The sequence below is a fragment of the Pavona decussata genome, unplaced genomic scaffold, assembly GCF_977016875.1.
Source record: "Pavona decussata unplaced genomic scaffold, jaPavDecu1.1 SCAFFOLD_184, whole genome shotgun sequence".
In the NCBI taxonomy this organism is placed as follows: domain Eukaryota; kingdom Metazoa; phylum Cnidaria; class Anthozoa; order Scleractinia; family Agariciidae; genus Pavona; species Pavona decussata.
In genome coordinates, this window is record NW_028145593.1 from 2171229 (window position 1) to 2185000 (window position 13772).

General features: G+C 41.6%; 3 protein-coding genes across 3 annotated transcripts in view; 1 reads left to right on the forward strand and 2 right to left on the reverse strand.

The window, feature by feature from the left end:
- The first annotated feature begins 5099 nt into the window (after positions 1 to 5099).
- LOC146462910 (uncharacterized) lies at positions 5100 to 6287 on the forward strand. Its single transcript, XM_085085185.1, has 2 exons — positions 5100 to 5700; positions 6149 to 6287. The coding sequence occupies exons 1-2, from the start codon at positions 5228 to 5230 to the stop codon at positions 6285 to 6287; spliced, it is 612 nt and encodes a 203-aa protein (XP_084941311.1). The 5' UTR covers positions 5100 to 5227.
- Positions 6288 to 11576: 5289 nt separating this feature from the next.
- The window catches only part of LOC146462911 (uncharacterized), an 18674-nt gene continuing 16478 nt past the window's right edge, over positions 11577 to 13772 (reverse strand). Inside the window, exons 8-9 of the mRNA XM_085085013.1 lie at positions 12636 to 12802; positions 11577 to 12100 (exon numbers count right to left, since the gene is read on the reverse strand). Coding sequence (XP_084941139.1) covers positions 11873 to 12100; positions 12636 to 12802 — 395 coding nt within the window. The 3' untranslated portion in view covers positions 11577 to 11872. The remainder of the gene's footprint in view (positions 12101 to 12635; positions 12803 to 13772) is intronic.
- Positions 13009 to 13772, reverse strand: part of LOC146462912 (uncharacterized) — a gene marked incomplete at its 5' end in the record, with an annotated part of 3370 nt that continues 2606 nt past the window's right edge. The window contains one exon of the mRNA XM_085085186.1: positions 13009 to 13772. This exon is cut by the window's right edge and continues 2606 nt beyond it. Within this exon, the coding sequence (XP_084941312.1) occupies positions 13271 to 13772 (502 nt within the window).

Sequence of the window (13772 nt, forward strand, 5' to 3'; positions counted from 1 at the left end):
AGTCCAAAAAGATCTAAGATAGGTAGACGGAGCGGATCACAATTTGCAGCGTATCAAGTTGTTTTGATAATGGCGGTGTAATTAAGAAAGTAAAACGAAAAGATAGGCGCACATTTGTTTTACCATCCCATCCAAATATGGTAAAGATACGAAGTTTTTACTTCCTTGATTTTAAAATTAATGCATCTTAAGCTCGGTCTAGCCTCTATACTAGGAGTCCTCTCTTAAGAAATATCTTGGAAGGTGTATACTAGCTAGGGCGTGAGAAGTACCCTACAGACTTGAAATGACATCATGCGCTTAGTTGAAAAGCACTGGAAAGGAATTCGGCGAAAACATTGGAGTAAGGACAAAACGGTTACTCCTCAACTCTTTCAATGTCCGTCCACTAAAATTGACTGCAGCGAAAATTATGTTTCCTATTGGAGATTGAACTTACCTTCAAGATAAGTCGTCGCCAGATCCCCAAGAAAATAAAAGGACTTGTTATCATTAGGCTATATTTAATATCATTGAAATACAAATGTGACATGCCCTACCTCAACCGTCCCAATCATGTAGACAACCTTTATCTTTATCTAACGGAGCGCAACTTAGTTTATGTGGAAGCTATTTAATATTGTCTCAATCCCCTCATGCTCATATCATACCGCAAGATCATATCATATCATATCATATCATACCGCAAGATTCTAATTAGCAACTTGGGTCGCCGATACATCCCGGGGGGGGGGGGGGTACTCCCTTATATGGGCTATATAGGTATGTGCGGCGCCAAAGGGTATGGTTTTTCGGCTGTTTTGGTCATAAATAGGGTATCGCTTTTAGCCATTTTGCCGCCATTTTGGTAACAAATAGGGTATAGATTTTTGCACTCTAGTCCTGGGTTCGATTTTTTTTTTAGAAGAAGCTACTTCAGGTCATAAATAGGGTAGGGAAAATCGCAGATTTTGGTCATAAATAGGGTAAGGGTTTTGGGAAGCGGGCCGCACACCCCTACCTAATTTTTTTTGGAGTACCCCCCCGGGCGATACATAGAGCTATTTGAACTCCTCTAAAAGAAAGAAAGCAACTTGAACATTTCTAGTTATAGTAAACGCTTGATCTTTTATTTAGTCTAAAATGAGTTACAATTAGTTTAACTGATTAAGTATTTAGTGAAGATGTCACTGAGAAGTTTCGTTACGGCTGGGTGTCAATCGGCCAACTGATATCAATAAAGAGCCGAGCAAAACAAAAGCGACTTTCTAGAATACCCCTTTCACTGGAAACAAGAGATTTATATGATTGTGTTGACGAAATTCATTCGAGTTAAAAATTTAACAGCAGCGCGTAGAATCTGCTTTTCATTAGGAAAGTGATTTGCAGTGTAGATAAGGAGCTACAATTGTAGTTTCTAAAGAAATAGGTCTTATCACGGTTCAAAACACAACTGGACGCTTTCTGTCACAGCTACATCCCTCCAATTTTGTTCTTAAAATCCTTTTCCTAGTGCCAAAAGTTTCCAATTCATGAATTTTTCAGAAGCGATGTTTTATGAAAATTATTTGACATCGGATTTCCATACAAACACTATTATTTCAAGCCTGTTTGCCTACCCGTCAAAATGGCGTCGAAAACCATGATAAGGCCTATTGTGGTGTTGCGTCGGTGGGGTAATAGAAAGGAATCTTTGGTTTTATCATCAGAGTTAATTATGTAATTTGGCCACCGTGAGATTTGAGAGCAGAGGTTTCGAGTGTCAACAATTCATCAGAGCGGATCGCAATTTGCAGTGTATCTAGTTGAACATTATGATGATGGCAGTGTAATTAAGAAAGTAAAAACCAATTGATAGGCGCACATTTTGTTTATCATCATGTTAAAAAATAGTTAAGCTGTGAAGTTTTAGTTCCTCTTCTTTTAAATGGTCACATTTTAGAATTTCATCTACAGACTTAAAAGTTAGAACCACCTAGTCAAGCATAACAAACCACAGGAACATATGCGCCGGCTTTTATTTTTAAATGTTGACATTTTAGGATTTCATCCACAGACTGAAAAGTTAGAAACATCCTATACAGCATAACAATTCTAGTCAGATGAGGATACATTAGCTAATGTACATGCATTGCTAGTTTCATTTTAAAGATCACACCATAGCTTTCAGAAATACCATTCAGAGATGACATCCAAATATGTCATTAACATATAGACACAAACGCCGAAGAACCATACCGTGCAACATCACAAGTAATCACCATTCTCAAGTACTGTCCAATTACTTTCATTCAAATTCATTTGGATGGTTTCTTTTAAGATTTTATCCACAATTTTTTTAAAGTCAGAACCACCTTAAACAGCATTTCAGACTGTGCTTAGTGCCACAGCAAAGTAGTGCTCAATAGCCTTTATTTGAATGATCACAGTATCCCCTGTATCCAGCTTGAGCGTTTCAGCACAACAGGGAAAGTACTGCTCAACAGATTTCGTTTGAATTTATAAGTAGCCTCCCTCGCAGACGCTCTTTTGGCTCATCACGCAATCCTTATAAGGCGCTGGAGTAATTTTCCCTGGTGCAGCTAGGTCTGGGCGGATTGTGCTAGCATAATTTTTGGCATAATTGGAGCAAAAAAAGCATAATTTTTTAAACGACGCTGCCACGGCATAATTAGCAAATTTTAGCACTTTTTGGAGCATAAATTCATAAAATGTAGTAAGTATGGTGTGTTTTCTGCAGATATAAGTTAAATTTAGGTAGTATGTTCTTGTAATGCGTGTTTTAGCTACGTTAATAGTATTATTGACTTTGTTCTGACATGGTTAGTCACTAGGCCTAATTGGCGAATTCTGCGTGCGCGGTTAACCTTTTGGAGGAGTCTGGTACCTGGTTTCCCATCCGGCTTCGCCACCATGGCGTCGATTAACCTTGACCCACAGCCATCAGGGTCAAATCAGGATTCAGAAGAAAGAAATCAAGTCGTTCTACCATGTCAAGGGCCACAAAGAGCTTCAATTGCAAGAGATCGATCTCAGAAGTCGACCCAAGGTAAATACATTTAAGGGCTGAAGAAAACTGATGTCAAACAGATTGGTTTACACGAGAGGTTGCAGTCCTTTCCCAGTGAACACTTACGTATAAGCGAAGGGAAGCTGTTCTGCAATGCTTGCCACGAGTCACTATCCACTAAGAAGAGCGTTTTACAAAACCATTGTAAATCCAAAAAACATGCCCAAGGAAATGAAAAGCTTGTCAAATCGGAGAAAAAAGATGTTACCATCACTAAGGCGTTGAAAGCTGATAATGCCAGTTGCCGATTACAAACGAGCACCTTGCCATTAGAAGTACGTGCATTTCGTGTACAGGTAGTGGAAGATTTCTTGAAGGTTGGAGTTCCATTGTACAAGATTGATAAACCTCGCGATCTTCTGGAAAGAGGTGGAAACAGGTTGACAGATAGCTCCCACTCACGTCAGCACATTCCCCTTATTTTGAAACAAGAAACAGAGCGACTGAAAGAAGAAATAGCTAACAGAGATCTCGGCCTAATATTTGATGGGAGTACTAGACTGGGTGAGGCCATCGTCATTATCGTGCACTTTGTCAGCGACAACTGGTCTCTTGTTCAACGCCTTATTAGGCTAGATATCTGTGCAAAGTCTGTTAATGCCTGTCTTTTGACTATCGAGTACGTGGTAACTCTATACTTGCAACAATGAAAGATGGTGCAAGTGTTAACAAAGCAGCCCTGAATCATATCAAATTTGTGTTTCCTAAAATGCTAAGTGTCGTGTGCTTTTCTCAAACACTAGATACTGTAGGAAACCATTTAAAAGTGCCAGATCTCCGTTCGTTTGGAAGCTTGTGGATACGTCTCTTTAAACACAGTCACAGGGCGAAGCTAATCTGGCAAGAGCTTACTGGTCGAACCCCAAAGTCTTACAGTGAAACAAGATTGTGGCCAAAGTGGGAGATGTTTGAACAGCTACTTGTACAGTTTGGTGATGTACAGCAATTTCTTCAAGAGGCCGAAGCAGCAAAGCTCGCGCCACAAATCGTGCTGCAGATCCGGGAAACGCTATCTAACCAAGACAGCCGAATCAACCTCCAGTAACAACTAGTTGCCATTGTTGACGTTGGCCACTATTTTGTTACCGCCACCTACTATTTAGAAGGAGATGGGCCACGGGTATTTTCATGCTATGAGAAACTCCAAGCTGTTGCTGAAGCATGTCGTGTGCTCCACTTCCCAAATGTTCCCGCTGTTTCTATTGCGATTGCAACAGAAGATCCTACACAGAATGTCGCTACACTGAAACAGGGGCAAGAGCGTGCGTTGATTTAGTGGTTTTTACAAAAGTTCAATGTCCAGTTGTATGATCTGGTCGCAGCATTCAAGGCTGCACGGATCATGTGCACTGTGGCAGTGCAGTGGATGCAACCTACGGCAGCCACCGTGTCGGCTTTCCGCATCTTCCCCTTCTTGAACAGCGACAGGGTCATTGATGGTTTGATTGCAGAGCTGCCCGACTATGTCGCTGCCGCGCAGGACGTGGTGGTAACCACTGAAGAGGAGCAAGTGAAGTGGTGGTGCCAACATGTGGAGCGTCTTCCACCTTGGTCAGCCGCAGTGAAGCAGGTTCTATTGGTGTAGCCTTCCTCTGCTGCAGCTGAGCGAGCCTTCTCCCTACTCTCGGTGGCATTTAGCGATCAGCAGGACAGCGCTCTTGCAGACTATCTCCAGGCGAGCGTAATGTTGCAGTACAAGCGCTGATGTTGACTTGTGTTAGTTGTGTATACTATTCTTAGTATATTCTCAGCCCCAACTATTGCATTTCTAGCTCTCTAATTGGCTCAAAAACTCCGACTATGAGCCATTCGTCGGATTTTTACCTAATATGGAAAATAGTGCGCCAAGTTTAAAAATTTTCCGCACGAAGTTTTTAACTTCAGCTCTGTATAATGACCGATACTGGCAGGTTTCAGGAGCTGTCTCCCACTAAACTTCGAGAGATACTAGACAATGCTGTTCCAGAAAAAAAACGAAAAACCACAAAGTTCGGCATGAACATATTTAATGGTACGTATCTGGGAGTTTTACTCAAAAACTAGCAACAACTGTTACGTTCACTGTCGATAATTTGATATTTTCATAACTGCGTAACAACGACAAAAATTCTCACCTTGTTATTTACAGAATGGCTGTCAAGTCCTGTTGCTGCAATATTTTCGAAACGAATTGAAGACATGTCCAAAGAGAAGCTAAATGAATGCCTTAAATGTTTCTACACCTCCGCAAGGACGAAAGACGGCACGTACTACAAAAACACATCAATGGAGTCCATTCGAGCCGCCATAGATCGCTTTCTTCGCTCGCCACCAAACAACAAGCCTTTTTCTATCATCTCCGACGCTGTGTTTACCGAAGCCAATAAAATTTTGGATGGCTTTTTAAAGGATCTCAGAAAGACGGGTAAAATAGCTGGAATTGTACACAAGAAAGCAGTGTCAAAAGATCAAATCCAGGGGCTCTTTGAAAGCGGCGAACTTGGGCCGGCCGACAGTCAAAATCGAGCCCAACTGCATAGAACGGCATGGTTTCATCTCACCCTTTTCTTCGTACGACTAGGAAGAGAAAATCAGCGGCAGTTGAACCCTGGAATGCTCTCCCTAACAACAACGCCACAAGGTGTCGAGTATTTTGAGTTAAACAGACGACAGTCAAGTTCGCTGCTCAGCACAAAAAATCATCAAGGCGGCCTTGGAGACTGAGGACGAATCCATGGCGAAGATCTTTGCCGTTGCTGCTTCTCAGAGGTACCCAGTGAAAACAATCAAGAACTACCTAGAACACCTGAACCTGAGTTCCGACGCTCTTTTCCAAAAACCAAGAGACGACCAAAGTCAGAAATTCAGTCCAGCAGATGACAAAATCTGGTATTGCAATTCGCCGGTTGGCTCGAGCACGCTGGACAACATGTTGAAAAAAATGAGCCGGCGAGCTGGCTTAGAGCACCATCTAACCAACCACTGCCTCAAAGCGACAGCAGTTACAGCTCTGTCTGACCACAACTGTGAAACCAGACACATAAAATCTGTTACGGGACACAGATTAGACCAGGCGGTCGAATCGTACAATGATCGCCTATCCATAGAAAGCAGAAGAAGATGTCACACGTTCCCAGTAATTTTGTCTCAGCCGGAGCCTTTAAAGCTTCCCCATGCACTGGTATCTCTGCAGCTGAGAAAGAAAACGAATGCCATGGCCAGCAAGAACGGCAATCTCAAAGTGAAGGGACAGTTTTAGTCCAAAATCAGTTCGTAAATACCGAGGTTCGGCAAGGCGAGGGAAGAAGCTTTCCGCAGGTTTTCGTCAACTGCAATGTCCAAGTTCACAACTATTACGGAGGCGGAGAATCAGGAAAATCTTCCTGAACTTTGAACACTATTTCACCACTTAAAAGCTTCCAAAACCGTCTTTTTTCCTTGCATTTGAACGGTTGAATATTTCAAGGTTGATTTTCGTTAACAGTTGACCACATTTTGTCGTTTGTGTAGCTGTCAAATTTCATTCAGCTCATCCAGTGATGTAATAATCAGGTGATCACGGCGCGCATGTGACCGGAAGTTGTATGCTCTTTTGACCGCTTTGTAAAATTGTTGAAATAAAAATCGGCGGCAAAAACCCGATTTGAGAATATACTAAAACAATTATTCCATTCGACCTTGTTGGATATGAAGTGATTATAACCAACTCGCGCTACGCGCTCGTTGGTTATTTATCACTTCATATCCAACGCGGTCTCATGGAATAGTTGTTATTTATCCATGTTTATTCAAGCAATTATTGGTGCTGAAAGAACTCAGAACTGTCAACACTTACTTAGTGGCTTGATACTTTCAACGTTATAGTTCTCTATAGTTTGAGTTAGTTTAAATCAAGAGAGTACTATATTATTCTTTTAGTTCAGTCAATATATACAAGTGTGATCGTTAAGTGTATATAATGTTCTGTAAATATAGTGTATATATAATAATAGAATTGTAATTGAATCTCATTTTATTTTATTTTGTCTGTTTACTCTTTCTTCTAATATTTATTTTCTCGAAGATATTAGTTAACTATAAAACTACTCTGTAAATTCGAGGATAAATAAAGTATATGTATGTATGTATGGCTCTCCCCGAGAGCCAGTGCGGCTTCAGAGCCAACAGGGGCACGATGGACATTGTGCTTTTTCTCCGCCAACTTCAAGAGAAGTGCCGAGAACAAGACAAAGGACTCTATGCTACTTTTGTTGACCTTACAAAAGCATTCGACACGGCGAGCAGGTCAGGACTATGGCTCATTCTGGAACGACCTGGCTGTCCTCCAAGTTCCTACAGATGGTGATCCAGCTGCATGAGAACCAACGCGGCCAGATCAGACTAAACGGTGTCCTGTCAGAGCCCTTCCCCATCTCCAACGGCGTAAAACAGGGTTGTGCCCTGGTACCGTCTCTCTTCAGCATCTTCTGTAGCATGATGCTCAAACAAACAACTGAGGACTTGGATTTGAAGAGGGGGTGTACGTCAGGTACCGTCTGGATGGCAGTCTCTTCAATCTACGACGCCTCAAAGCCCACACCAAGACGCAGGCGAGGCTGATTTAAGACCTTCTCCTCGCAGTTGACGCTGCCCTCGTAGCCCACACATAGCGAACCCTTCAACGCGTCAAATCCTGCCTTTCAGATGCCTCGCGGCTGTTTGGCCTAGAAGTCAGTCTCAAAAAGACGGACGTTCTTCACCAGCCAGCTCCCCATGAAGAATATCGTTCACCCCACATCAGCATTGGCGACACTGAACTGAAAACCACTCAGCAGTTCACCTATCTTGGTTCAACCATCTCATCTGATACCAAGATCGACAAGGACTAGACTAGCAAAGACCAACAGCTCCTTCGGCAGACTATACAAACGAGTGTGGGACAACGAAAGTCTGAAAAACCAAACAAAGATCCGTGTCTATAGGGCTGTTGTTCTCTCCACTCTACTCTGCGGCTCTGAGACCTGGGTCACTTACTGCAGCCACATCCGCCTCCTCGAGCGCCTCCACCAGCGCTACCTGCGCACCATCTTCAACATCCATTGGAGCGACTTTATCACAAACTTCGAAGTCCTATAGCAGGCGGAGGTTTCCAGCATCGAAGCCACGATCTTGAAGTACCCGCTCCGATGGGCTGGTCATGTTTCCAGAATGGAAGACCATCGACGTCCAAGGATCGTCTTGTTCGGCGAACTCTCCACTGGCCATAGTGAGAGAGGGGCTCCAAAGAAGCGATTCAAGGACAACTTGAAGAAGTCGCTCACTACCTGCAACATCGACCACGAGCAGTGGTCTGACCTTGCTGCTGACCGTGTGGCCTGGCGCCACACAATCCACCAAGCTGCTGGCCAGTTCGAGGCGGACAGAAGAAGCTAACTCGAAGACAAGAGACAGAGGAGGAAGGCCCGCGCCGCCTCCACTACCACACTAGACATTACTTTTTCCTGAGGACACTGCCCGCGTCCCTGTCTCTCCCGTATCGGTCTGATCAGCCACGAGCGTGCCTGCAGTCAACGACAACGTGGAAAAACTTCATAAATCTTCGTTTACGAAGCCAAGCCATGAAAAAAATGTATGTAAGTCGCTGAAGGCATTTTACAAACGGTTCAGAGACGCGAGCAGCCTATTTGGACAGCTGAGGGCCGAGACAAACTGCCATAAAACACATATAAATTTACAACAATAGTTTATTTGAAAAACATCATAATTTGGTGTCGTTGTTGCGCCTTTTGCGCGCCTATATGTACAGAATCTACGTCTTTTTGTCAGGATAATTTCGGAAACCAGGAGTATAAATTGGAAATTCTGGCATAATTTGGCAAAATTTCGAGCACTGCTAGTAGCATAATATGCCACTTTTAGGAGCACAATCCGCCAAAGCCTAGGTGTAGCGCACGCGAGAGGTACGGGTAAATTTTAGTGCACGCGGGCGTCGTCGGAACTGGTACTCAAAAGGCTAGTCAAGTGCTTAATACAAGGGCTAAACGTCCTTCTGGTACCTAAGAGACACAACCAGGTTTTAGGTCTTTTCTAGCCGACAAGGTTATTTTGACTTTTACCTTGTTTCATATGTATCGTGAAGAGAGAAGGGCTGTCCAGCTTTGGTAGGCGATTATATATCTTTTGGCCGAAGTACATATGTAGCAATAATCTACACGTTGGACGGTGCCTCCTTTTTGCCACCGCGCATACGTTCTGCCCATCCTGGGATAGCCCTATCCGAAACTGGGCTTCTCAAAGACGGTGCTTGTAACACAAAGGCTATTTTGCGCGGTGTATACTATGCAGGAAAGCAGATCTTAGTAAGGACTATTGAAATCTAGAAAGAAAATTTGGCGCAACCATGAGTTCCGGCACAATTAACTAATGATAATAATAATAATAATAATAATAATAATAATAATAATAATAATAATAATAATAATAATAATAATAATAATAATAATAGTTCTTTTCACAGATGGTCTATGTCACAAATTGTGGTTTTCAATAGGCCACTGCATAAGAAAAAAAATGGCAAAATATTAAAAACATTAAAATTGGATGAACCAAGAAATTCTTATTGTTTTTAAGTAATGAAATTAGCAGAGTAATGGCCAAACTTTGAGTTCATATCTAAGAAAAGGTTTTCAAAATTTTAACTGATAACTGAGATCAATCTGTTTACAGTTATGTTAGCTGTTTCTTTCTTTCTTTCTTTCTTTCTTTCTTTCTTTCTTTTTCCAACGGTAATTACATTTTTAAATTAAAAAAATTAACATACGAAAAATGACATCAATATGTATGTGGTACCTTTACTGATTCGCACATACCAATATTAAAAAAAAGGCTTGACTCTCCCTTAGCTTTTAAAGGAAGGGTTAACCAACCGCGTCCCAATTTTTTTTCGTTGGATGATACTCCATCTGAGGTCCCAGCCCTCTCCCTCCCCCTGTAAAAAACTTACCTTCCTTAATTTTATGGCGAATTTCTAAGATGAAAGCACGCGCAAACCTCCCACTTAAGAGGAACCTTGGAAAGGTTGACAATATTTCTGATAAATGTTTCATACTGTAGCCACCTGCGTGATGTTGATGTAATACATGTATCTTATTCGATGGTTTTACACGCGAGTTGCGGAGTATTTTTTTGAGCCCCGAGGGGGCAAGGAATAATACGAGCACTGTGCAAAATGGCTGCTCGTATTATATGTAAAAGCATCGATAAGAGATTTATTATTGGTTTCTCTTTTCTGGTAAGTGTTAAAATACATCCAGCATTATTTGTCCATCCACCAGTCTGTCAGTATATGGCGCGTGCGAATGATGTAAGCAGCAAAGAAAGCAGGTGAAATGTCGTTTCCTGTTTTCGCTCTGTTGTAAACCGGTCAAACCGGGACACTACAGTGTATTACGGTCTTGTATTTTGCGCGTTCTCTTGACCTTATTTGGTGAAATGACATAAAAGTGGAATAACAGTAGTACTTAATGTAACGATCCCCATGATTAAGCACTCATAATTAAAGCGTGATTACGGTAATACATTTTTCGCTCGCATGTAATATTGTGAAGCATGCATTAATATTGGAGTTGATTAACACTAGCGCTTTACTCTCTGTCTCTCACAATTTCTGTTTGTCTTATTCTCAAATCCGGGTTTAAATTTAGGAGTACAATTCGCGCAACACTTGTGCAGGCCGTGTAACCTTCACAATCCATTTCAGGACTACCGGTGCACACAATGCTTGTACTACAAATATATTGTGTAATTAAATAACCTCGGAAGCCCCATGTAATAAATTGATGGGCCCGTTGGAAAAGGGGCATAAGAAGCCTGGTTCTCACAAGGACATAGGCATAAACAGAAGCACAAACGCCGCTAGAGCAAGTGAGAATACCTGCGTCATAAGAATAAGCATAAACACAAGAAGAACGAACACGTTCGCTCTTCTTATGGTCATGCTCTTGCCGCAGTTTTCACTCAGCAAGAACGAGGGCGACAAAAGCACAAGCACAAGGCAGTAAACCGTTTCGCCCGCTATCTTGCTTAACATCGAGGGGAGCTGGTGTCGAGAATTCCGTCAAGAAATGGTTTTCTGCGCGTGCGTCTGCCCTTATGCTTATGTAGCTGGTCTTCTCACTTGCTTATCTTTATGATTATGTTATGTCCTAGTGAAATCCAGCCTTAGTATTAACTTAGCCTTGTCATCCATATTTTTTGAATTCTCTCTAATCTGCCATGTCTATAAACTAGTTCTTTTATCAAAAACGTAGTTCAATATTTACGCTGTGATTTAAGGGCTGAACAGGCAATTAATGACTCTAGCCCAAAAACCGAACCAGTAGTTACTTTGGCCTACAGACTTGTTACACATTAAAACTTTTGTTTGACTTTAAACAGAGAAAAGAAGAAATCATTTCAAGCATCGGTTCAGTTTTTAGGCTAAAGTCATAACCTTGATGTTTATCATAAACGTTTTCATCTGCGGACAAAATAGAAGAGTGTGAAGATTCAAATGAAAGACGCCGAGTAGTGTTTTCCTGTGGTGCCGTTTATTGTGATAGAACGCAGTTCTAACTTGTAAGGGTCTTCACTCTATACAAAAATAGTCATTAAGAGTGACTATTTACAAGGAGGCTATTGTTCTCTTGGTGTTTTTAATCACGCAATGTTAATCCAAACTTGGATTGGCGGAGTAGGAACTCAATATAATAATTATTCATTTTTACTCCAATCCACTCCTGTTGCACGAGAAGAACTAGGCGCGCTCAAAAACGAGAAGAAACTAGGAAGACGAAGGGAAATCCACTGGAAAATCAAGTCTAATATTCATTTTGCCAGTTTATTTCTTCTAGTTCTGCGAAGTCTCTTTGGTGCTGGCGCCTGGGATTCCGTTTTGAGGTAGCCCTTGTCCATGTATTCCTGAGTGTCAGGAAAACTCAGGTTCCAGAATCCAGGAGGGGTGGATGGAGGCGGGGAAAATCTTGCTCGGTGACGGGAACAATGTTTCAAACGCTTCTTCAGCTCGTCTTCAGGGAGATCCAGACTTTGATAATACTACAGAAAGGACCAGGGATGACGTAGTTGTAAATTGAAACAGAAAAGTCAGTTCGTTTAGTTATGAGGAGGGGTGGACTGGGGAATCACCCAAAAATAAAGGACACGATGGCCCGACCCCCAGAGGAGGGCTGGTGGAAAAAAAATTGGGGTGGGAGGGTCCCTTAAAAATGTATAGGTCCTGAGGTCTGATGGTAGAAGCAATTGCAATTACCAGAAGCAAAAAAAGAGCTTCTATTAATTCGATGTGAAGCGTAACGCACTTTTTTTGTTCATTTCTCTGTGTTTTTTGGAGGGTGCCGGGGGGGAGGGGGGTACAAGAAAGCAGGAGTGGAAAGGATGGAAAGTGAACAGGAGAGGAAGAGGGAACAGAACAGAGGGAAGTCGGAAGTAAAAACCCGGCATCTAATCTCTTTGTTTGCTGTGTTCGGGGCGGGGGGGGGGGGGGGGTGACGGAAAGAGGGAACAGGGGGATTCCCACTTTCATCGGGCTTATTTTCGGAGGCCTGAAGTGTAACAATTCGGAAAAAAATACCTGTTGACAATCACGGCATTTATAGCCGTTTAGCTTGGCTCTCTCGTCTTTCCCTCGAACAACTTCCACGTATTTGTAGCCTGGTTTGGATATATAATTCGTATTCAAAACGTTCTCATTTTCATTGTTTCCCATTGAAGAATCTTTTTGTCTTTCATCCCTTGAGTCTAGCGAACAAAAGAAAGAAGGAAAAAAATCAAACAAGGAAAGAAGACCAAAACAACGTGGAATTAATGCGAAGATCGGTGCGGTGGTCCATTTTCAGTCAATGGTTAATACTTAAAAAAATATAATAACAATAATAATAATAATAATAATAATAATAATAATAATAATAATAATAATAATAATAATAATAATAATAATAATAATAATAGTAATAATAATATTCCAAGCAAAATTGATATTTACAAGTTAAAAGTAGAAAAAAAGAGCTATTAAAACCTATTTACAATTCAATATTTAAAATTCATTTCGATTAAAAAAAAAGCGACTATTTCCAAGTACAACAGAGCTATTTTCAAGCACAATTTTTTTAACAATAGTAAGACTAAAATTTTGATGAAATAAAAAAGTTGTTAAAAAGATCCTAAAATACTAATTTACAACGTCACGCCATCATTCACTTTCTAAAATTAGCGGAGACACGCTTGGCTAGCGTTTAAGCGGCAGTCATCAATGAAATCCCCAAATGGAATTTTGTGAAAAGGTGTCCTGGAGCCTCGTACGCATGTGTGTACCGACTTTAAAATCTCAAAAGAAAGCAATGTTCTAATCCAAGTGATAGTAATGTGATAAGGTTCCTCATTCTTTTCTGAGAGCTTCTCGGATAGGCGTTTGAGAAAACAATTGCAGTCGGCTCCCATCCCACCGTTGGTTCCAAAAACTAGGGGAGTGAAAGATCCCATTTCAACGTCCAGCACCCTCTGTTGGTACTTCCGCTTTTTCTCTTCTTCCTGCTCTTTAAAGATTGTCGATGTTGCTTTTCCCTGGTTACACTTGGAGTTAACATGCGTTACTCTGACATCGAAAAATGCTGTAACTCCTCGAGACCAAAAGCCCCCTGCCTTCATGTCCAGTCTTGCCTCCGGACTTGTCACCGCGCTTCTGAGGTTGAATTGCTCATTGTCGAGAGGT